General features: G+C 39.7%; 1 protein-coding gene across 1 annotated transcript in view; it reads right to left on the bottom strand.

The window, feature by feature from the left end:
* Positions 1 to 206: 206 nt before the first annotated feature.
* The window catches only part of LOC140231414 (E3 ubiquitin-protein ligase TRAF7-like), a 92,321-nt gene continuing 66,436 nt past the window's right edge, over positions 207 to 26,091 (bottom strand). Inside the window, exons 10-19 of the mRNA XM_072311539.1 lie at positions 17,162 to 17,203; positions 16,002 to 16,124; positions 7,406 to 7,458; positions 5,975 to 6,126; positions 5,555 to 5,594; positions 4,397 to 4,630; positions 3,642 to 3,761; positions 1,894 to 2,025; positions 1,344 to 1,463; positions 207 to 785 (exon numbers count right to left, since the gene is read on the bottom strand). Of these exons, the coding sequence (XP_072167640.1) occupies positions 774 to 785; positions 1,344 to 1,463; positions 1,894 to 2,025; positions 3,642 to 3,761; positions 4,397 to 4,630; positions 5,555 to 5,594; positions 5,975 to 6,126; positions 7,406 to 7,458; positions 16,002 to 16,124; positions 17,162 to 17,203 (1,028 nt within the window). The 3' untranslated portion in view covers positions 207 to 773. The remainder of the gene's footprint in view (positions 786 to 1,343; positions 1,464 to 1,893; positions 2,026 to 3,641; positions 3,762 to 4,396; positions 4,631 to 5,554; positions 5,595 to 5,974; positions 6,127 to 7,405; positions 7,459 to 16,001; positions 16,125 to 17,161; positions 17,204 to 26,091) is intronic.

The following is a 26,091-nucleotide window of genomic DNA, read 5'->3' as shown; positions in this document are numbered from 1 at the left end:
ATTTCGTTCTGAAGTTACCTAAGACTTTCCACTACCTTTGGGTAAATGCTCGACAAAACTCTGGGGCAAAGCTCTCGGTCAATATCCTACAGATCAAACGTGGAGATTATCGGTGGGTGCAGGGGATCAGTAGAAGTCGTGGGCCGGCGGTGACCGATTATCGACACGCGACGAGTTGTTTCCATTTTCAGCATCAAAAAATATCTCTCTGCCAGCTATCGCTTTTTAATACGGGAATGCGCATCTATATTAAAATACCTTCCAACATACAAGCACAGCACACTTGCCGTGTTGCAAACACACTGCTCTGATCACTTCTTCACACACTAGCGCATATTCCAGGGGGCTGCCGTTCTACCATTCAAAGCAATATCAACCAAACTTTTGTATATCGCCTCAAGAGTGGTGAGATTTTTAAAATGTAAACTTCTGGGTGACAACACCCATGACATATAAAAGCCACTTTAGCCAATACATGCAGTGCCCTGATACACAGTGGTGATTGAAATGAACAGAATCTTTTCTATGCAATCTTCTAAAACTTGTCAACTTCTTTAAGGGTCTTTCATTTAGCTCCTGGGGGTAAAAAGAAAAAGCTCTCTTCATTTGTAGCCGTTGCTTCGTGAAGCAGTCATGTGACGACACCGGGTCACGAAATGTGACCAGGCGTCCATCATGGGCCATTTTCTTCTCTCTCGCATTCTTGTTTCATTCTTGCTTTGGCGGGGAACGATAAATTGATGGCGTAGGCTAGCAACTCTTGTGACAATATCTCACTGCCAAACCTGAAAGAAAAAGGTAAACACAAAAAATGTGTGGTATTAAAAGCACAAATACTTTTGAAATCACATTCGCAACAATATGATAAGCTGAAAGATGGTGCTCTTATTCTAAATCATAGTGCAGATAATTTGCAGGTCCATGAAAACATTCATTGGCAGATATTAGTCTAAAAATTGAATGCACGTGAGTTTATAAAAAAAAAAGAAACAATTTCAGAGGATGATATACACCTCACTTCGTGCACATTCAGAGCCAGCCAGCTTTTAGTCTGAAGAATTTGATTCACACAGCCTGCAGGCAAGTACAAATAATAACAATACCCTCACACAATTGGGTCCAACTGAATTAAAGAATCACTTTACAACAGACTTCAGATATTTTGAGTACTGTATAGCGAATATGCACAAAAACCCAAAAACGAAAACAAAAGAGTTCCTGAAACCTGATAGAAAGTTTGTTCTCTTGCAATGCAAATTTGGACTTGCATGAACTCTACAGTCGGAAATAGTAATTTAATTACCAGAACAGCACAAAACACAGAGGCTACTGTATTTTCTCACCTTGACAGAACTGTCCACGGCTCCGGAGAAAAGGCGCCCTCTTGAGACGGCCAGGCAGGCGACGCTGCCCTGGTGCCTAATGAGGGTCTGTGTGCAGATCATGTTCTCCATGTTCCAGACCTGCAAACCGACACACACACACACACACACAAAGTAGCCAATTTGACAGGTTATTCTACTGATCAGATATATGAGGTGTATTAACGGGAGATTCCATATTAAAGATAAACACATAAAACACAAAAACCATCCCCACTCTTTACTTGAAATAAACACTGGAGCAGTAGTGGTGTCCCACATGTCACTGAATTGAAGTTTGATGAAAAAAAAAAATGAATTACAATTTAGACATGCATTTTTTTTTTTTTTTTTTTAAACTATGACTTGTGATATAGGTTTCCACAAATACAGTGTAGTGATGTACACGATAATTCTCAGCTCCTGGCATTTCTTACTTCCTGAGAAGTAATGTCACCTCTTGATGTTATTGTGGTTTTTTTTTTTCTTTGTTGTTGTTGTAGTATAGAGAGAGGAGGCTGCTGTAACTTACACGTAGCGTCCTGTCGTAGGAAGCGCTGAAGACGCGGGTCATGCCGGGGGCACTGATGACGGCCAGCGCGTAGACCGTTCCAACGTGGCCGGTCAGGGTCTCCACCTGGCTGTAGTCATTCTTATCCCACACCTGCACAGTGCAAACGAGAGAGAATGCATATATGGACCCATGAGCTTAAGATGACATGGACTTTTAACACACAGACATTATACAACAGCTAAATAGAATGTAGCTATCCGATTGGTTGATTGCCAGTCACGTGACAATTAGTTAAAAGTTCCATGGCTGACATCACCCATTTCCATTGACTCCCGTGTTAAAGTCACAATTAACTCGAAGCTTTTGTTCCATCGAACGGCTCTGATGTCACAATAAACAAATTTTTGCCGCACCCACTCAACAAATACAAGTGTGTTTACAAGCGCGCACTTTTGTCACTCATTTTTGTCAACAACTTCAATCGATCAGCTAGCTTCGTGTACGTACACGTGTACATACAAAGTGACTGTGACTGTGTGGCTACTCATTCATCTTCCATGCCAAATGGTTGCCATTTCTGTGCTAAATTCAAGAATCTGTGTGGACCACATCTGTTGCTGTTTGAGGTGCTGTATAAAACAGACTCGTGCGATGGAACAAGATTTCACACTCAGCGAAAGATGGGGCACACTATTCAACTCCGCTTCGCCTCATTGAATAGAGCACCTCTATCTTTCACCTTGTGCAAAATCTTGCACCATCGCACTCGTGACCATTCACTATTTGTATAAAGTGCCACTGGTAATGACAGAGGTATCCTGTTTAAGGCTAGTCCCGCGTATACTCAAGCACGTGTCTATGGGAAATGCGTGTCGCAGCAAAATCAGTCAATCTACAATGGGTTAATAGCACGCAAAGCATCTATATTATTCCCATGTCATCTCTTGCAAATTTCTACACTGGGTTAAATTTTTCACCTGATTCCATCTGCCCTCATCATTGAAAAGTTTTTTTTCTTTGTACCAGTATGTTTGATTCTTTTTGTCATCTTTTCTGTTGACTGATCATGATAACATGGAATACAAACAGCATTGATTACTGCTGGAATTCAACAGTTTCAACAAAATCACTTACTATAGACTTTATTGAAGCTACAATAAATCTATACTGTATGGGTATTGCTGTAGAGCTAATACAAGTTTGTCTTATTTTGCTGAAGGAAGATGCACTTAAAGTGAAATTCTGCCAACACTCTCTCCTGTCAACAAAATACGATTTTTACCTTCGCCAAAGAAGGAGGTTACGTGATCATCGGCGTTGGTTTGTGTCTTTGCAAAATAACTCAAAAAGTTATGTATGGATCAAAATGAAACTTGCATAAAAAGTCGATATTGACATACGGAACACCTCATTCAATTTTGGCAGTGATCCTGGAATTTTTATGGATTTTTGAAGGATTTTTCATCTTTTGGCATATGAGGTCAACGAACTTGGGGTTCAAACTGTGCGTAATGAAGGTTTACATAGTTACGCGCCTTGCAATGATGTACTGTAAACAAAAGGCTTCTACTCTGGATGGGAAATTGCATGTGTGTAAGGGTGGAAATGAGTTGCTGGCTTGGCGGAGGTCTGCGCTTTCTGAGCGCTTTTCTAGTTTTTTAATTATTCTCTAGGTATCAGCACTTCACATATACAGAATCGTAAGAACGTGACAATTTCAGCACATCGTCATCTGGAATGTGCGCCTCCCCATCCCCATGACTCACGTGAATGCAGTTTTCGTAGGTGCCGGCGATGATGTGGTGGTTGGTGATGGCAATGGAGTACACACTGCCCCCGCTGGTCTGTAGGCTGTGAACGATCTCCAGAGTGTTCAGGTCCCACACCTAATGCCCATCGATTGGGAGTTGGAAGGGGGTTAAAAAACAATACAAGAGATGGCGTCACATTTCATTGAAGGCAGTCACTAAAACACAGCAAGGAGATCATATCTGCCTATCTGGTACGTAAACGGAAGTAGTACGGCACTGAATGAATTAATGTCATATGCATGTACATACATGTACATGTACTATCATTTAACTGTTGTCAACATTGCGATTTGAAAGACAATCAGATGATAATGACGTTCTAAATCAGCAGCAATTATATAAGAGATGATATCAAAAGCATTATTCTTTGTTTGATTGGTACATCCAACCAAATTTCCACAATCTGCCACTGGCAGAAACTGTCTACACAGATGGATCACAGAGACCCTCCTATTTACTGAAGTAGAGATAATGTGATGGCTGCAGGCACACAGGTGAATTTTTCTTTAAAGCACATCTGTAACATTATTTGCATGTCAGGAGATTTCATAAAGCTGCACATTTGATCACATAAGCAAAATATCCAGCTAAGAATTGGATAGAACGCAGGATCTTTAATGATTGCAATGTCTCATCAACTTCAATACCACAAAACTTCCAGCATATTAAGTATAGAAGGAAAATCTACCATACTCCTCATGTCAACACACCTTAATCGTCTGGTAGGAGCCACTGTAGAGGTAGTTGCCGTTGGCGACCAGCGCCCTGACCCAGTGGTTGAGTCCGGTCAGCTCCCTCTTGAGTTCGTGCGTGTGCAGGTCCCAGACCTTGATTACCTTGAGGGAACCACTGAACAGCATGTTGTTTGCTGCCACCAGGGTGCAAACCGGGTTCTCGTGGGCCTGAATTGTCTTTTCCTCCTCAAGAGCTTCAATGTTCCATACCTTGGGGGGGGGGGGGGGGGGGGGGGGGTAGCAAGGGGGGAAAACAGTTAAATCATTGCAGAAACTGACATTAACAAAAGCTAAAACAAAGATCAAGATATCATAATGGTACACGTAATGTGTGTCTAATCCATTACCAGGCCCTGTCACACAAACACATTTGTAAACTATCTACTGTAAAAGTGGAAATTTTCATGCATTCTGTGAAGCCAGATACTAGTGCAAAAATAAAAGCGTGCAAATATTTTTGCTCGCCATATGTTCCAGTAGTTGATTCCACCGAATAAAAAACACGCAAAACTCTTTTTGTTCGATTGAGCGCAAAAAATTAGTCCTGCAAAAATATCCACTTTTACGGTACTTGTTCTTGATTAGGACTCAGAAAATATTTCAGTGGCCGAGTCTATAGACATGTCAGAGACACTCAACATTTGAAGATTTGTGTTCAATTTTTTTTTTGCCACCACAGTCAGTCACAACATTTTAAACACACACACACACACACACAAAGAAGAAGAAAAGACTTTTAATAATGGAGAGAAATTTGTGAAAAGCTCAAATGGTGTGTGCTATTTTGTGCTAACACAGCTATACGATCTTTAAAATGGGATATCCTGACCAGTCTATAAACAAGCACTAATGAAATCAAAACATTTGTTTGTGCTTAGTCTCTTCCCTGTTCATCTGTACCTAAGCAATATATAATGTACGGCAATGATGCTTCTGTTAAAATCTCAAGATATTTCACAGCTCTCCACTATACTGTTCCATCATAATCATGAATACATGTTGTGACATTTCCTTAAAAAAAAAAAAGCAAAAACAAAACATAACAAAATTGTTTCCACAGGATCCTTACACAATATGTAACAACAATGTCTTCATAAACTTCACTTAAAATCTCAATTCAGACCCAAAACTTACCATGATGGTGCAGTCTGCAGATCCACTGTAGAGCCGATTCCTGGAGAAATGTTAAAAGAAAAATGAAATATGTTAAAGATGTGCCACAAAAATAAGCCATTTTGTTAACAAAAGTTTTGGCATAAGCAGCACGAAAACAGTAATCAATCAAAAATATCTAAGCTCTTGTGTGCCCAGATACTTTAACTTTACTATCCCTTTTCATCAGCATTTTTACTAATCCATACAAACTTAACCTAGTTGTAAAAGTACAAAGGTAAATCTCTATTTCATTGACAATTCGTTTTCAGACATCTGTGCTGTTTGTCAAAGAAGTATTTCGCCATGTGAACTAATCAGCGAAGTGCAGTTAGGATTATACAGCAAAATGGGAGAGTCCATGGAGGGATGGGTCGGTAAGTCTGATCTTGGGGAACCTACCCATGGGTGCAGAGGGCCAGGACGATCCCGTTGTGGCCCTCAAGCGTCTTCTGGCAGGTGTAGTTGGTGCAGGTGTCCCAGGCCTTGATGGTCTTGTCCGAGGACCCGCTGAAGAGCAGGTCGCCGTACACGCACAGGCACCACACTGGACCCTGGCGGCGAAAGAGGTCAAGGAGTCAGACAAGGTTAACAGTTTATTTAGCTTAGTAGAAGTAGGGACAGATTTCACTATTATGTTACTGTAGAAAAAGGTAAGCTTTGCAGATTGCATGTGTACATGAAAATATTTTTATTTCCGTAACCATGACAGTCCTCTACATTCCAATTTTCTTAATTTTCAGCCTGTAATAAAAAAGGTAGATAAATGATAATATGATGAAATCAAAGAAAATGAGGGGAGATTGATTGATTTACATCGAATGGCATGACAAAAATTCTTGGCAAACCATCCTCTTTCTCCTTTTCACTTCAGAAATTATGACACTGAATCATCACAGGACAGTTTGTTCCGTGAGTAGCTAGATCTCATTACCAAAAGGTTGGAGGTTTCTCCTCCATGAGAGGCAAAATATAAAGAACAAAAATATGCCCTATGGTGCCTCTCCAACATATTAATTTTTTAATTTAAACAGATCTAGAGGGGAAATCCATTAAATCTCTCTCCATTCTCCCAATCATTAAGAAAACAAAGAGCAAAACAGAAATGCATCAAATTAGACTGAAATACAACTTTATCTCAAGTTTCGTCTTCACATGATGAAGAGAAATTAATGCTCCACACGCAACTGAATGCGTGACTCCCACGGAAATGATGTTTGTAAACGTTCATTTCCTGGTACTAGACTTCGCTGGAAACTTGAATCCCATCTCAATTATTTACTCAATTTCATATCGCGCTCAAACAAATTTCAATTATATCATGACATTACGGACATCCTCCACATTGGTACAATCTTTTTCAAGGTTTCAGTCCAAACTGCTGATTATAATTCAGTGGGAATAGGCTAGAGCTTTTAAGAGGTAATTGTCTAGAATGTTCAGTTTTGACTGACACACTGCAGGAAGTTGAATATGCACTGGTACGATGATATCATTATTCATTCAAAAGGTCATCAAAGCATTTGTCAGGTTCTTTAAGGTGGATATTGTTACATACATGTACCAATAATTCCTCAGCAAGGTTTTGATATCGTTCGGGGAATCTTTACGATGAAAAGCAATTGGAATGTACAAACTTTGTGGTGAACTCTTGCATCAAAAAAATAACACATAGCTTGGTGATATGCACCAATTTTTGTTTCATCTTCACCCTAAATCATGGATCATAAGAGTACTCAGCTCTGAACGAAGAATCTTTTGAGAAAGACGTCATTGGGTGATCTCTTCTCGACTGGGAGGAAAAGATTAAACATTCACAGCATCTTTCTTTACCTGATGTCCCACAAAGGTCCCCTTGCACTTGTACACTTGCTGTGGATCGTACGCTGCAAAGAACAACAACGACAGGGTAAGATGATTTAGAAGAGAATGAAATACAATCAATCAAATCAATAAAACCTACACACACAAACAAGTTATCAAATATCCCATACTTTTTTTCGCTAGTACATGTACATGTATGCGTGCTGGCATGCTGGGCAGATATTTCAAAAACGCAATGCTGATCGAGAAAGTAAGATCTTAAAGGGAACCAAAACCCAAACAGCAATGTGGATTGAGTGAAAGCAGCAATATTGGTAGAATACATCAGTGAAAGTTTGAGGAAAATTGAACAATCGATGCAAAAGTTATGAATTTTTAACGTTTTGGTGTTGGAACCGCTGGATGAGGAGACTACTAGAGGTTATGACGTATGAGTGGACAACAATATAAAGACAATATAAAGAAAATTCCACAAAAATTCACTTTTCTAGCATTATGAATGAGCGCTTGACTAACCGCTTTTAAAAAGCAGGGGGAATAATTGCTACCCTTAACATATGTCAGGATCAAGTTGATGGAATGTGTAATTTTCATGAAAAATGAATTTTTGTGGAATTCCCTTTATATTTTCTTTATTTGGTTGTCCACTCATACGTCATAACCTCTAGTAGTCTCCTCATCCAGCGGTTCCAACACCAAAACTTTAAAAATTCATAACTTTTGCATCGATTGTTCAATTTTCCTCAAACTTTTACTAATGTGTTCTACTAATATTGCTGCTTTCACTCAATCCACATTGCTATTTGGATTTTGGTTCCCTTTAAAGAAGAAGTTGCTTTAATCACATCTTAAGACAAAACAGATACAGCAAGCTGAAGATGTATGTATAGAAAAAAAAAATGGTCATTTACCCCCTCAGCAGTCCAACAGTATGGGAGTGGTCAGAGGAAAGAGTTTATTATGCTGTTGAAATTGAGGAAAGTAGCATATCGCTTTATCACCTGGCAATTTGTAATGAGGGCATTGTACTCTTTAAAACCTCATCTAAACCAGTTTTACCTCCCATTGGGGTCTCAAAGGTGGTATTGTTGACACTACACACTTCTCCCTTTCTCCACAGACCAACTCCCTAAAGCCAGTCAGCAGAAATGATTCATGCCAATCGAAGGCGTCTTTTTAAAATCATGAGCGGGATGGGGGTTTTGACATACACGGTAACCGCGGCACAGTAATCCGATATGTCGTTGAACCCAATCTAGATCGGTCAGACGATAAACGGAGCAGAAAGAATGCTCCAAAGAAACAAAGTTTCTCTCTTTCTCCAGCGGAGAACATTGAGAGTATAACAGGAAGACATTACTGAGATGCACAGCTGATAATCTTTTCAGGTAGGAACCATGTACGTGGAGCAAAAAAAAAAAAAAAAAAATATGCATGTCTTCATCTTTCACATGAAGACGACATGACTAATGCCACTATGCAGGGAAGGAGAATATCGTGTAACGTGCCACGCTTTGCAACTTTTGCCAGATCTGTCGGTCGATAACGCAGTGATTTCTGCTGCAACGCATGTTAAGGGCACTCAGTGTTACCAAGTTCTTCTGGCCCTGGGCAGAGTGTGTGGATCAATAACATTTTCAATGATTTAAAAAGAAACACAAACAAACAAACAAACCATTGTCAAAATCTATATGATGAAAAGCAACTGCCAAAGGTGTAACCATTAGAAGTGAAGACTATCACTGCCAGCAAGTTCCCTCTTTCCATGTAGTTATACTCCATGAAATGTCACACAGGTTGAAAGTAAGATGCAAACTCGACAAAGACCATTCCAAGCAGGAGATAATGACCCAGTACAATGTACTATGCAACTTTCACTCAGTCAGTACCACCAGCTCAACATTGCTGTTTTGTTTATATCTTGATGTGAATTTGTTGTTACAACACCTCACACTATCTGCAATATATCAACTCTCCCTTGTAGACTTTGCAAATTTTGACTAAATCATGGTCTCTTTTGCCCAAAAAAGGAAAACAAAATGTGTTGAAAGCCTTGTTGGTACATGTACCTCTCAGCAGATATTCTACTTAGTCGATTAGGACAATAGCAACTGTGATGCAGACCATCACATTGATATTTTACCATCATTGTCATATATTTCACACTGTGAACATTTTTTCATACATATGTCATTCCAAGGAACTATTGCAAATAACTATGATCACACACATGTACTTTGGAAGATATATGAAATAACAAACAATTCTTTTTTTGAAATTTACAACAAGTGAAGTTCGGTCACTCGGCCCAGCAATAAAAACTTATGATTGCACAGAAATTTCCCCTCTTACACTAGACCTGCACAGGTATTTGGTTTTTTCCACCTGCGTTGCATTTGTAGCTGTTGTACACTACTCTTTACAGTATGTTTGTGGGTGTGACACTCGCAACATTCCACAGTAATGTGAATGGCCTCCAACACAAAATGTGAAATTTGATGATGGTGGGTAATACAGTACTTTTCAGGAGGCTTAACTCTTGGATTACTGCGGCTAAACAACTGAGGGAAATGAACCAAATGCCAGGTAATGTACTTATACAACGTGTTTACCAAAAGCAAAGACTGCCTGGATGTGGGGTGATTGACCTCTACAGAAAGGAGAGAGTTCATTGACCCACGGATACACAATGCAAAAAGGTCAATGAATTGGCAACATTTAGGTAACCTACAGTGTTAAGGGGTTTTTAAGGAAAAGAACCAATCAATAGACTGTCATACTGTATAACCCTAGAATCACTTTGAACAAAATGCATATATATATTCAATATTTCCCTATTGCAATTGTACTGCATGTTTACATACAACTGTACATACATGTACAATGTACATGTATGTTATAGGTAACAAAATGTGTCTCTGACAATACAGCACTAAGATATTGGAATTTACCAACTCTTATCATCTTTCTTCAGAATTCAGGAAAAAAAAAAAAATTTTTTTTCAAACTTTGCAAAAAAAAAAAAAAAAAGAGGTAAATTTTTTCATCTCTTCTTTGAGGTGAAAATGACTTGCATTTTTTATTTTTTTTGGTAATTTGCGAAATGCCCAAAACAGTAGGGCATCCCCATTCACATGCAAAAACAAAAAGGCATCAAAGCTGTGACTCATTTGAAATATCATCATCTGTACTTTGCACATGGTACAATAAAGCCATCAGGGTATTGAAGATGCTAATTCAACCAAGCATATCCAAAAAAAAAAAAAAAAAGGGGAAAAAATACCCCCATTCCCATATCACATTTCTGTCTCAAGATTCCAAGCAATTGTATACAGGAAAAACTCAGAATAAGATATTAGAGGGTACAAGTTGAGAATAGATACTCTGTGCAATTAATGTCAGATCCATTCCCGCAGGAAATCTATGAATGTGAAACTCGTATCGTGTAACGCAAGCAAATTCCTACTGCAACCGCAGAAACGTTATACACCCGAACTTTCTCAGTCTCCCCATTCCCCTCCGACTCAACATTATTTCAGACTAGTGTTTGTTTCTGAATTGTGGCAGAAATCCGACATGATCCCAGCGAGTTCAGGTAATTTCCCCCCTCCAAATGACTTATTCGCTTCTATTCTGGTCTCCTCCTAAAGGACACCATGCATTGAGAACTTGTTTCAAAGCTGATGGATGCACGACCTGCTGCAGAAGGAAAACAAAAAGTCCATTCATTGCCTACAATCTACAAAATTATGGCCTCAACTTTCTTTATCTACCTCTGTTTTTCCTTCTTATCATTACTTCTTCTTTTTTTTTGGGGGGGGGGGTTGTCATCACCTTTTCCTCCTCCTCCTTTTTCTACTTCTCCTCTTCACCTTCTCCTTCTTCTTCTCTTCCACCTTCTTTTTCCTTCTCTTTTCATTTTTTTTTCTTTTTTAAATGGGTAAGTTCATCTTGGAAGAGATTGTAAATTCACAACCCAACAAGTCATACATTGAAAGAGAACCCTGTTTTGCTTGGGACAGATGTTTAGAGAATGGTTTTATCACCACTATGAAATTCTGGAACTGTAATTGTAAAAGTTGAAATATTTGCAAAATTAAATGCGCCCAAAGTTCAGACAGATGAATTACTCTCAAGTTCTTTGCTATTATTGTAAATATTGTATTAATGAAAGTATGAAATTAATGGACAAATGCAAAACAAAACAAAACAAAACAATACAAAACAAAACATGTGTGCATTAATATTCTTATTTTAATTACTTCTTGTAAAGCACAAAAATATTAAATACAAGAAGTGTTCCATATTCCTGGCAGTGCATTAGCTTCATTGCACTTACTTTACAGTGAAGGTTACCCGCGCTCTTGAAAAGCCTTACCAGGGAAAAACAAACAAACAAACAAACAACAACAACAACAACAAAACTTGTGACTAGCTGCACGTATGCATGCAGTATAAGGAATACACCTTTCATGTGACATGCTATGAGACACGCTGCTGCAGTTGAATTGCCCAATTCACACCAACGCCTTAAACACCATTTTGGCAAAAAGCCCATTCCCACCTATTTCCTTTTTTTTTTTCAATTTTCACACGAAGAGTCAATCTCTCTTAAATCCATCCGTGAACCCTTTACAACCCAAGTTGGGTGTTTCTGTCTAAAAAGATTTTTTTAAAGTGGTCATAGTCCTGAGAGATCATCAAAGGTGATTGCCTTCTCTCAGTGACTCAGCAATTTTTCAAAAAACCAAACCCATAATAATGACCTTTGACCGATTTCCTTCCTTGCCTATCTTTTTTCTCTCCTAGATTTTTCCCCCTTCTCTCTCTCTCTCTCCCTTTTCCATGGAGTTCATGAGGAGCAAGCAATCACCCTTTTTTTCCCCAATCTGTGTCGGGTTTTTCGTCAGCTTCATGGTTGTCGCTTGTAATTAAAGTAGGTGGTGCCGAGCTAATCTAATCCATTATCACGCAATCACTTCACGCCAAATCTAATCAGCTTCAATTGTTCATTCAGCGCCAGATGATGAGTAGTTGAAGAATTTCTCTATAGGTGGGACACACATATAAAAAAAGAATGGAAGAATTGTTTTCCCCTCCCTCCCTTGTCCCATTCTCAACCCCTCCCTCTGAATAGAACATTCCACAGGGAACATGTGTCTTTTATGACAAGTTCAGCTTGTGCACCTACAAAGTGTAATTTGGAGCTATGTCAAACTATGATGTCACAACATAACTTTAATCTAATTCACCAAATCCTTTAGCACTCAGTTAAGCACTGTGCAGTTAACTGTATCTCTACATGCTGAGCCAAACAATCATTCCCAAGCAACAAGTAAAAAGTTCTTTACAAAAATCACAAATAACTTCAACTAAAGATATTTCAAAATTTTCTGTCAGAAAATGATTTCACAGAATTTTAAAAAATTACATGTACTTTCATATATTTTGACTCTCTGCTCTTAAATTTGCATTACAACAAATCTAGAGGATGCAAGAATGTCTCAGTACATCTAAACTAGTCTGGCACCACTCAAACTTATCTACAAATAAATGTAATTCAAGGCTTCCAATGAATTACCCACTTTATCAAAGTGCTTATTTCTGTAATGCTCTACCACCGTGCAAAAAGCATACTTAGTTATTACACTCTTCTGTAACTTTGAGAGAATGCAAGTATTACGTATGTTAGCCATGCCAGCCACGAAACGAAACTAAAGTCATGTCCTAATTATATTGCAACAAGTACATGTACAAGGGTCTCACATCTGACCCAGAAAAGGAAGAAATCCCTCAGAGTATGAGTCAAACTTGTTTTATCTCCAGTCTGGTCGTAGGGAAACATTTCCCTGACTGCAACACTACATGTACGTGAGCCATGTGGTGCGAGCAAACGGATTACATCACAGCGACTAATGATTTCATCCAGATACGATTACCCGACCAGTGCTCCCAATTTCGCCTGACAAGAGTTCAAGAAACAGCCTCGACACATGAAGGGGTGTGGTTCCGTTGAGGACTATGTGCTCGGTTACTTTGTGCACCAGTGCAGATTTTCTGCATTACTTGGAGGGTGTGACTACTTCACGCCAAATTACCAAGCTTTCAAACTCTTGCCATCTGTGGAACTCCCAGAGGCCCCACGGATGTTTCGCCTCATGGCAAAAACCATTTTAATTGTCTGACAGATCCATGGCCTCTCCACAAACATACTTGCAGCAGGGCTTTTGCATTTTATTTCACATATTATAAATACTTTAAAAAAATGACAATTAAAAGTTGACATTACCTTTCAGTTTAATTGTGCAAGTGCATTATTGAAAGTCTTTCAAACTGATCAAAAAAATGGAGCTTTTCCTTTCAAGAAAGAAGTCAGACCAAAATCTTGAAGCATCACTAGAATTCTTATCTTTAACTCAGTCTGTCTTCACGTCTACCCTAGATGACTGTCTTTGGTCTGAATCATTGAAGTTGTTGCCATGGCAACACAACGTATTGCATGCATCACGCTGTCTGACTGCCGTCTGAGTCACCTCTCCGTGAACTTCCCTCCAATCACAGCTGGGCCTTGAGTGGACCTGGCCTACATTGTATGCCAAGACTGCCTACTTGTCTGCTTCTACGTCAGCCCTGTTATAAAGCTGGTCCCAGCTATGGTAGGCTACAAATCCAGTTCTGTACTACAACCAAAATTTCCATCTTCCCGCTCTTTTCTCATTTTTCTCTCTCTCTCACTCACTGTATCTTCTCTATCTTTGAAACTACAATGCATGTATATCTCCCTTTTCTTCCTCTATTTCTCTATCTATCTATCTATCTATCTATCTATCTATCTATCCATCTACATCTATATCTTTCTCTCTATAATATATACAAACATCTACAGTGTACCTATCAATCCATCTACATGTATCTATCAATTTGTCTGCTTACTTATCTAACTGTCTTTCAATTTGCCTTGCTACAAATCATCCATCTAGGGTTTTTTTTTGTTTGTTTTTTGTTTGTTTGTTTGGTTTTTATTTTAACAAACTATCACATGTATGTGATAAATGGTTCTACTGAAGATTACATTCTGACAAACCCTTATAATCACGAAATGACACAAGCTCTACTTATCTAAGCTGAAACGGGCACAGGCCGATTGTTTTAACACATTTCTCATCATAAAATGATATATTCCCTGCTCTCCTTTTGAGATGACAAACATAACACATGACATATGATACACTTCATCTGTCAAAAGTCTATATACTGGTACTGATAGGTAACAAACAGTATAGGCTACAGACTCATGTGCTGCATATGACATCATCAGGCATAGTAAAAACACAAAAACAGATGACGAAGTCATTTGAGACTAGCAAATACCCCTTAATTCCGCACTTAAAATGGATTAATGTACAAATCTAATTGTTTGAAGGAGAGTTCAACATTTTTCTTCAAACAACTTCAAAACAGGAGAGGGGAGAAGATTGATGTCACTGCTTCAAATGCACGCACAAACACACATGATGAGTTGACATGGATCGGACAGGTCTCTGTGAATCAATGCAGGGATATATGTCTGAAACCGTCAAAACAAATGAACTAGGAGGACTTAAAGGGCAGATGAAGTGCAGTCACCCTGACCGATCTCAGGCGATGGGTGGTGCTTTAAACCCTTGCCAAAAACCTCATCACACCCTACACAATGCGGATTACAGGTTAGACGTGCTGGATCCACGCAGACCACATACTAGCAAACAGGGACTTTGGAAGGTCACTTTGGGGAACATCTGGGCAAAATAAGGGATCTTTTCTGACTGGAATTTGACAGGGAAGGCTCACCAGCGATGGACAAGAAAAACAGCGATGGACAACAAAAACAGGATGAAGCTGTGTCGGACCAGCCCCCAATATGTCCAGGGAAACTGCTGAGCTGTTTTTGAAGGAATTTGGGAGTAATCTAGGCCTTTCTATTTCTTTCTTTTGGTTCTCAGTGTGGGCACATGAACAACTGTGACAATAACAGGCATTAAGAGATGACACTACAATGTATGTCTTGACAGTGTCACATACCAAAACCGAAAGGTCATCAAAGAGTCATCATTCCCGTGCCGTGGGCTGTTGGCAATAATAGCATTTTGTGAAATATAAATGCCAAAATGAGTTAGCCATATCCTCCCTTCTGATTGGGCAATAAAAGCAATCCTGCCACTGTGTTGCTTGCATTACAACACAGGCCAAAATGATTATCACTAGAAAACAGGAAACTTGTTGTTGTGGCAAGAGAAATTGGCCACAATGGGTTTCTCACAGCTTTGCGTTTTAGCTATTTGAGTTCAAATGATGGCAACAGCATCTTGAAGGTAATAGATGTTCAGCAACCTGCAAACAACCATATTGTCATCAAGGAACATAAGTGCCTAACAATTCTTAGAGCATGATCAATGCACGTGGTGTTGATGGCCAACTAAAACCGTCAAACTAAGTTTTTCTCTAATGTTGCAAAAATTTAGCAAATTGGACAAGAACCATAAAAGATACTTGCATTCATCTCAGAAAATCATTACGCTTCTTTCTGACGAGAAGTGGAAAGCTGGATTTCTTTTGTTTCTCTCACCTCCAGCGGCTCCAGAGTTGAGCCTGGCGTTGATGACAGACAGTTCGTGGTTGACCATGGTGTAGTTACGGTCGTGGTCAATGAGCTCTTCCGAAATACTGCGCTGGTTTTCATCCAGCTCGACTGAAATGGCAGACAATGAGATAAAGATGATCATTCAACATATACTGTACATATACAACGGAACAGAACATACAGTATCACAGCCTTGTCTCAGATCCCCTAACTCTACATAATACTGGTAGCAGAGCAAGCAAAGTGCCACAGTCTTGTTGAGGTTTGTTAAACTAGTACAGAACAAAGATCTTTCACAATGTGCTGAACATATTGGTCCTGCAAGTACATGTACTTGAAAGGTGGGTTTGAATAATCATCTACAAATGTACATTTCATCAAAAGTACTTGTAGAGGATATGATTTTTTTCCCCCATTGGATCCTCTAGGATCTTCGGACTGAAGAATGGTCCGAGAAGTACTCAGCAAAGTCTCTAAAACCAGAATATCATACCAGATGCCTCTGCAGTCATATTGTGCAACATTTTTGTCCGGCGAAAGCCACTTTAGCTCCTTCTCTGTGGCTTCATGAGCAGTTTCAAAGGTACACATGCAAATTCTATATATAGATTGCCTCCATTCTACCAGGCAATACTGTACAGACCAAGATATTGAACTGTGCAGCAGGTGGTATTAAAGCCATTGGGAAGGTCATGGAGTATCTTCCCCACCGAGGGAGACTCTTGCACTGAGATGGGGTATTGAATCTTGAAGCCACTCAAGCAGCATGGGTGACATAGAGATCTCCACTCACTTTTCTTGAAAAACGCAATGGACTCGTTTGCTTCATTGCAGATAGTTTTATGTTTTTGGTGAAGTCTGGAGAGACTTTAACTGCGTTTGCTCATTTATGGTACTTCTCTATTCAAACTAAATCACTTTTGTATTTCTGTATGTACCTTCAAATGAAATAGGTGAGGCACAGTTGTGATTTTAATAACCAAAATCAGCTTTGTGATACAGCTCATAGAAATTCACGGTAAGAATAGCATAACAAATTATTTAAGTATGAGTTGAATCTTTCTGCTGGTGCAGTGTACTTCTATAAACCAATGAAGTGGTCACCGAGCTACATTCACACAAGATGCAGATACAGCAAAACTTACCAATGGACTTTTCCACTCGACTCATGTTGTCATCCAAGTAATCTGCAAAAGTGGAGTGAAAAGAAAAGTAAAAGATTGAATAGCTGAAATTTGCCTTTAGAATCTTTCGTCCAAGCAGGAAACTTTTTGATCACGTCATTGTGTATTAAGGGAAAACTCTGAGAGATCAGAAACTTTGATGTGGACTGTAACACAGAATTCTCTCATCTTCCAAACTGGAAATGGCGGTGTATTGTTTCACTTTGACCAGACAGAGGAACAGTCTTGTTCTCTCTGGCGAGATGGAATCTGAGGAGGAGGAGGAGGAGGACAACTCACTGCATCACAATCCCGTCTCACTTCTGGATTCTCACGGTGCTCAGAAGAGGAGCACTGATACCACAGCACAGATACCACAGCAGAATGAAATAACTTGGGAGTAGAAACACTCAATCAGAGAGCGATACAGTGACAACAGATCTGTTAATTTGAAACTCGCAGATACAATTTCTGTATGGAGATGAACATCTTTCTTGCTATACAGTTATTCAACAAAACATGGGTTGTGTATTAAGGTATCACATCTCACAAATGGCTTAACACTTGCTGGCAAAAACAGAAAAGGAGAATCCCCCTCCCCCCTCCCCCCCTCCCCCCCCCCCCAAAAAAAAAAAAAGAAAGAAAGAAAAGAAATTGACTGCCCTAATGGTGGAGCATGCTTCACGAATTAAAACATTCAGCCATGGAATCACAGTCTAAAAGATAGAAGGCCAAGAGAAGCATTGTCTACTCTGTGTATTTGAGATGGCAGACAGTGAAGGTGGTAGAGCTCTGTAGAGAAGTAAAAGTACAGTTTGCAGATAAAACATGACACAAAGCTCTGGAAAAAAGGTATATTTTGCATCATACAAATGTCTTTAAACCACTCGATCAATCCAACTCTAAGAAAACCAGGAACCCATGTATATGTTTAGCAGCATGTCTATGCCGACAGTCTTATTACATCTGGTTCACACCTGCACATACACACACTACAAAAATAAGTTAAAATGCTTCCTGATCACTTGAATAGATCTCACTATTAAAAGTGGAACAAAAAGGAAATGAAACATGTTGGTAAAGCACCAACCACCAAGATGGCTATGAATATGAAGGACTAGCATTATTATATTTGATTTTCAAAATGCAGCATGTCAGTGATAAACATGGTAGATGTTGATCTTTATTTGGATGTGTATACTAGTAGTTGTATGTGTCCAAATATCCAACGATGATACCTCCTTATGCAAATTTGCAAAATAATAGCAAAATCATATCAATTTCTTCTTGAATGACTTCTAAAATAAACTGGACAATAGTTTTAAACTCATCACATGGACTTCTTTTAACAATTCAGTGACATTCTGAAGAAAAAGAATAAGTTGCATGACAAATGAAAATAAATGTTTGAACTTCTCACCTACAAGCAAATATACACACTGAGACAAACTGATACAGAGCAAAAACGATCAAGTCTCTACCAGGATTTCAGCATGCCATTTTCAACAGTCCCTGTCATAATACACTCAGGGTGTACTCACCACGAACACAGTAAAGAAGCCACGAAAAATCACGAAAAGGGGGAGCAAAACTCAGGTAGACTCTGAGACGGAGAGGTCAGGGGAGAAACGATGAACGAAGCCTCACGTTCCCAGCCGATTTGAAAATCGCTTTCACGGGGGATACCTCCCGCCAGAAGAAAAAAAAAATAATAAAGTTGGGTCCTTAGCAACAGAGCCCTAGCAACGGGAAGACGGAGTGATGATGACGAATGGTGTGTGCGCGCATTAGTTGGTGCGCCGCAGATTGCTGCCTCTCGACGACCAATGCTACAAGCTCAGGTCGATGACACGAGCAATTATGCAAGGAGGCTGTCGATGCAAGATGGGATGACAATCAGAGGATCTCGCTCGGAGAGCGTGGACGACTTGTCACTGCCGATGCACTTTCACAGAATGATCCCGATCCAACAGACGGCAGCTATCGTCACTCACTCCAAAGAACTTCCAACGACACCCAAAAAAGGAAAAAAAAACTGAGAGAAAAAAACATATCCAGCCACGGCTTTCCCTGCCTACCACAAAGTCCGATGTCAGGGTTACATCCTCAATTTGCTGCCCCGCTGCGTCAACACACACACACACACACACACAAACACACACATCCACATGCAATTCCCAAGTGACAAAGTCGGCCTTCCAGAACGGATGAGATTGGGACCTGCCCCTCGCTCCTCTACAAGTTTTTGATGTTAACAGTCTCCAGAGCACACACACACAAAAAAAGATTGAGAAAAAGAGAGAGAAGGAGAAATTAAGAGAAACATAGGCGAGAAATCATGAGCATATATCTACTCCCAAGAACCAGCTGGCCGGAGAAAATACATTCCAATCAGAGGGCAAGAGAAACGTTTGTCAGAACTGCCAAATGTCCTTTTCGAAAACGGGCTAAGGGGAGAAGGTGGGGGGGGGGGGGGGGGCTTCTGCGCGAAGGGCGTAGACAAGCAGAGGGGATAATAAGTAAGGGAAGTGATAGATTAGCCTGTAATCAAGGAGGTACTCTTGATTAGAGCTCGAGGGATTTGGCATGAACAATAATGGGTGTGGACACCATTTCCCCTCTACTATCTCGGCCCTCTCTCTCTCTCTCTCCTCTCCCAATCTCTTTCCAGTTTTTATCTAACATTTTGGTTCATTTCAATGTTCTGCAACCCCTCTATGCCACCTCTGATTACTGCGGAAATTTGGGGTAGGCAGCCAGCATTGGTGGGGGGGGGGGGGGGGGGGAGCTCAGGAGATATTACTGATTCAGAGGAGGAACCCGATATCTATCTATGATACATGAGCCCAGCAAAAGTCTAGGTGTGCTCTCCCCAGCTAGCTGAGTATTCTTTCCTTACCAGTGTGACTCATACCTATTACTGCTATCCTTCCCTTCTTGCTTCATTCATTTATCTCTTTACCCTTTTGACAGGAAAATATATATCTTTCCAATCTAGTCAATCTAGTCATTCATTTCCATGAAGTCCTTCATGAAACAAGATGTATTCATACTAATCATGTGATAATATGTTACAAGAATATATCATTATTTTGATGTTTGTGTTATCTATGTATATTGTTTCGAAATGAAAATAAAAAATGAAAGAATGAATGAATACATTATATCTTATTTTTTCTCAAAAAATAATAATTACACATAGCAGTCAGCTCTTAAAAACTCATTACGAGACGAGTACAAACATCTTCTTTTTTTTTTTCAAGCAACATATGTACATGTACATGTGTATGTATTACATATGTAAGTGGCAAAACACATTGTGCTTCAGATTTGAACCTCTAACCTTCTGGCAGAGATTGCACTACAGTGATAAAAAGTACACAGCATGCATTTGAGAGAAAGAGAGAGAGAGAAAAAAAAAATGAAAGAGAGAGAAAGGAGAGACTGCCAGAATGATATACATGAAGAGAGAACATACTGTGAAACCTGACATTTCTGTGTGCATGAAATTTTTGCAAATATTGCTAGGAGCTACGATTCACATAAGTATTGTAAAATGCACGGAAAAGTTTTTGTTTTACATAATTCAGTACATGTAGCAAACTTGTAGTTTTTGCACATCAGCAATTTGCAAAAGTTTCATGCTGCGAAAAAGGCTGTCGGCTCCAATTCGTGTGAGTTTCATGCCGATATTCAAATGTTTCTGGTTTTACATTACAATGTAGTGTCACGGAGTTCAAGTGAGGTCCTTGAGTAATGATAATATATTGTGTTTGTTCCCCAAACTAACAAACTGCAGATGGCATCCTTTTAAGGTCTGGCCTAGCCACAATCATACACAAGTCCGAGTCACACCCCAAGAGTATCTGAGTGCGATCGCTGCGGATAGGGGGAAGTGTCCATCCTGGTGAAATTCAGCACGCCTCTCAATGCTCGGGCCACGAGAATGATCGACAGCTTCATGGCCACAGGGGGGCACGGATAGCCCCGCAGCTGATCCCTAGTCTACAACCTGTTGCCGCCCTACATCAGTCATGTCTTGCATGAACCCGTATCCCGTATGTACAGTCATACCGGAACCGAATTCATCCCCCAATTGGATTGGACGGGGCGATTAAAATCTCAATCTAAGTCGGACCACACATTTCACATACTATGGCAAGATTACATTCTTCACTCTGAAACTAATTAATTATTTATTTATTTATTCATTTTCACTGGCTCTTGTGAAAGGGAAACTGTCCCTTTCCATAAATACACTATGATTTACAAAAGCGGCATGTTCACTTCTGGGCGTGATTATCGCATCCCGAACTAAATTCAGCCCTTTGGACGCACCCATTAAAAAAAGAAAAAATCAGCAAATGAAAGAATCATGCTTGAAACTTGTTAATTTTCTGGCACATAATTTAGATTAACCTAGAATGACAATGTGACAAGCCTCATAGCATGATTTAATTTGATTCTTGCCACACACTGAACTTCAACTTTATCCCCCATTCATTTCCTAAAATTCAAAGATCTCCCTCGCAAGAAATTATTCCAACAAAAGCTACATCAGGAAAAGAGAGTCCCATTATACAACTTAACCTTTGTTGTTGTTGTTATTTTCTCGAGGAAAGGTTTGCTAAAGCTTGACAGCAGGGAATACATGTAAATATCGGGCATACACAAACACATTCTCAACTCCTCCCAAACGAGTTTAGCATCAGAGTTAATCACAAAGACAATTCAAAGCATTTTTGTTTTATTTCTACCTACCATGCATGCATATGAAAAAGAAGTACGTGTAGAAGTATGACCTTTGTTTTTCAGCCAGCAGTAAGAAATATACTACTCTTTTCCCTTACACTTTGATGAGAAAAAACAAAATCAAAATCACACAAATATTTTCATGAAATGTAATAGCACTACTCTATGATCAGTCTGATACATACAAAGTACACACACACACACACACACACACACACACACACACACACACGTTATACACACAGAAACATTTCTTGACTCATACATAATCCCAATGAAATATTTGAGGTTGCTTCATTGTCCAATATCCCACACATCAAAATGTGAAAAAAGATGATCTTATAGTAGCATCATGTGCTATAAATCATATTTTTTGGCAGGAAAAAAAAATTGGCACAGATATAAAATCACTGACACATCTCTGTGTACGGCAGACACCAAATTGGCAACCACAACCAAAGAGCATTCTCACACTTACTGGTGTCATTGACTTCACAACTTAAAAATCACCAGTGAAAAGTGCACTGTAAAGAATAATGGGTTCTTCTGTGTATCAAACCTACAAATGTAGATGTGCTTGTGTCTTCATTTCTTTTCTTTGGTGGGGGGGCATGGGGATAGGAAACAGAGTGGAAATTGGCAATTCACATTGCAAAAGTATGAAGTTCTACATTAGCTTGCCCTGATCATTTCATTTTTCTTTGGATTGATATCAAAATACCAATTGAGAAAGACATTGATATTTACATATGTCATAAAATGCTATAATCTCTAGAAAAAAAGCAAGATCACTTGGTGGAGAATTTCACTTTTGATGTCAAATTGTCCACAATAGTTTCAAACTTCTCTTTCAAAGTCATTGGTTGAGCTATCACAAAGTACTCTGTGCTGATCGCTTGTACAGTATTATTCAGAAAATTGCCTTCTGATGTACATCATTTTAAAGACAAACCAAGTCATTGACTGAACTGCCATCTACCGGTTAGATCCAGTCCAGTTCCTAGAATTATCCCAACTCTTTCATCCTTTTACGCAGATAGAGCCAGTGAAATCTTCGGATCCCATACATTGCCCTTTAATTCTCTGCCAGCGCTGAAACAGACCGCATAGCAGGAATTGATCGCTAATTAATGACAACCATCGATTGCAAAACACGCTCCAGGAAGCGGTGGCAGTGGTGTGTGTGAACAGAAGAGAGGGGAGGGGAGGGGGAGGGGGGAATTGGTGTCCTTACTCGGGTAGAGTTGGCCCCCATCGCTCCAGCGGCCGGGGTGTCGCGAGAGCGGAAAGGGTGGATTTAATTAAGTGCCTGTGAGAAAGCTCACGGCTGAAGGGAACACTGCCAAAATGGCAGCCATCTTGTCAACGACTCCAAGGCTACGAGGGGTATTAATGCAAAGAGGGGGGGGGGGGGAAATCAGGCTATCCAGGATAGGTGTGAGATTAGCAAATATTGGAAGGCAATTAATACCCTCATCATCAGAGGAGCGTCCCTTTTGTTCAGCTCGATCAAAAGTTAATGAATATTGTCAGCAGCTTCCTCACATAAGTTTGCATCAAGTGTCACAAAAAGAGACACATACTTTGTACTTGCTTTCCATGTTGTTCAGTGCTGATAACATGGTGCACTGGAGAATCATGAGACTGAATACCATTACCAACACTGTAAACTGCTTTTGTAAATACTTGCTTTTTGACAAATGGTACATTCCCTGACCTCAGGAATGTTTATCTCATTTGCATAATTAATCAACAAAAGGTCACCTCAAAAGCCTACTTTCAAAAGCTATTGACCTTTCATGCACATTCCATTCACAGAGTTTATCAATGGTAAGTAAGAGACAAAGCCTGCCTGACAGCGGGCTCTGTGGTTTGCCTGACAGCAAAAAGAAAAGTAAGACAAACCAAATGAATGGTTCGTCACTGAACTAGAGCCAGGATAATCTCTGAATCTATTAAAACTGTACATTTAATTGTTCAGTCTTCTGTACACTGCTTACCATCCTAGAAAAATTTTTTAACAGGCACATATTTCCTTTAACTCTTTCTCTTGGATATATACAATGTATGATGATTGCTCAAATTTTTAATACAAAAAGCACCTGAATGTGACATCTATTTGTACCTGAATGTTGATAAGTTTCAGAAATTTCTTTGTGAAAAAAAGAAAACAAAAAACCCACAGCAGACTAGAATAGCTTACAGTAGGTCTGCAGGGAAGAAAAAAAAAAACCATACAAACCTCTAAAACTTATTCAGTAAAAAAGGCACCGTGCTTTCATTTCTTTATGGATAAGATATCATATCAGAGAATTTTGGGTGCTGGTACACAGCCACTCTACCGCTGTTCACTCCCTCCACTTTTGCCAATCCTTCCTCAATCTTCGAACACTTAATTCCCTCATGTACACGCAGAGCTGCCGTCCATCTACAAATACTAAATTGTCCACACCCCTGGTCCTAATTGATTGCATAACGATGCTAGTCACACATGTACAGTCCAAATCTCTGCGTGTAATTTCATTCTCCAGGCGGTCTGAAAGACACTCAACAAACCAAGTGACACATACATTGTAACTGTGGGTTCGGCAGAGTGAGTAATTCATTTAGAATGATACATGAGTAGTTGCGCACGTGCGTAGACATCCTCCCCGATTCGTCAGGATCGTGGTGTGGAGACAAATTGCTCCCGCGGATTGCTACGAGAGTTTCCCGGAAAACAGGAGCTGACCACTAATTTGCATTAGAATGCCATGTTAGCCACTCCTTTGTGAAATCCTTTCTTAGGACCACTCCTTTGGGCTAGCTTAAGCAACGGGTGACGGGTCAAACCCCTCAGCTAATATGGCGCAATAGAAAGGTCCTGTACATAAGTTCATTAGAGATTCAACATTTTGATCTTCATTCCCCGCCTTCCCCCGCCCCCCTTCATCAGAAGTGCAATGACCTTTGGTGATTCTGGCATGAGTTAAAACCCTTTGATGACCTAAATATCTAAAGCAGATGTGAAATCTACACAGTGTAATGTCTCGCTGTATGAGTTCAGCCTCAAACAGTGCAAGAAACACTTGTGCCAGTTGACTCTGGAATCAATGTATCACTGCAAGGAAGAACATTCCCACATCTATAAAAACTATTTGTGAGCAAACACACCCTGTCAGAAAGACAGTGTATGGAAAAAAGTTTCAGCAAATGGGCACAAATCCAATATCGATGACAGAATAGGTCCCGTGCATGACCTACTTTTCTCTCATCAGGAAAAAATGGAAATAAAGTGCAAATATTCTGATAACATCAACAGAAAAGTATCACAAATACATTGTATGACCCTAAAAAAGAAAGAAAGAAAGAACACGTCAGAAGCATGCAACTCTCAGGATCAAAGTGCATACAATCACTGGCATCACGGCGGAACCTCCCAAACCATAAAACAGATCCGACCTTTCCCCCCGTTAATTAATTGCTAATTAATGAGACCGCTGCCGGGGGAGTCCTCGTACACGTTCCCGCTCCGCCGCCAACACCGCTCCTGCTTAATGAACTTGGCCGCATACACCCACCTTAGTCACCTCGTGCAGTCTTGCAGGGGGCGGCCCCAGCCGCAGTCACCGACATCAACGCTCATGCCTATTAAGGACTCTATTGATCTCTATCTGAATGCTTTGTGAAAAGCGTGTTCTCACCGGGCTTAACACTAATGTGTGAGTTCATGGGCCAATACGTGACAAAATCAACATCGGTGTTGTGAATGATTATATTGATTGAATATGTATAGTAGTACACTTTGTTGTCATCTGAGACTCAACAGGACCTTACATTACATTTATATGCAGAAAAATATTAAAACTCTCACCTGTATCTACATACATATATATGAATTTTACAAATATTTACACAGACATTTACCATCAAACTTTGATTCAACAAAGGATAATCATATCTTTGGCTGCCATTTTCTTTCATTTCATTGTTTATAAAGTCCTGCTTTCTAATGTATTCATTGTCTATAAAGTCCTGCTTTCTAATGTATTCATTTCAAGTTTACAAAAAAAAAAAAAAAAGTCTGCACCCGAAACTGATTTACCTGCCACAAGAATTTGTCTATGATTTTTTTTTTTCAAGTTTCTGAACATCATATTACTTGATCAAAGTTGTTCCCC

The sequence above is a fragment of the Diadema setosum genome, chromosome 8, assembly GCF_964275005.1.
Source record: "Diadema setosum chromosome 8, eeDiaSeto1, whole genome shotgun sequence".
In the NCBI taxonomy this organism is placed as follows: Eukaryota; Metazoa; Echinodermata; class Echinoidea; order Diadematoida; family Diadematidae; genus Diadema; species Diadema setosum.
The sequence above is the reverse complement of the archived record's forward strand: the minus strand, read 5'-3'. Positions and strand labels throughout refer to the sequence as shown.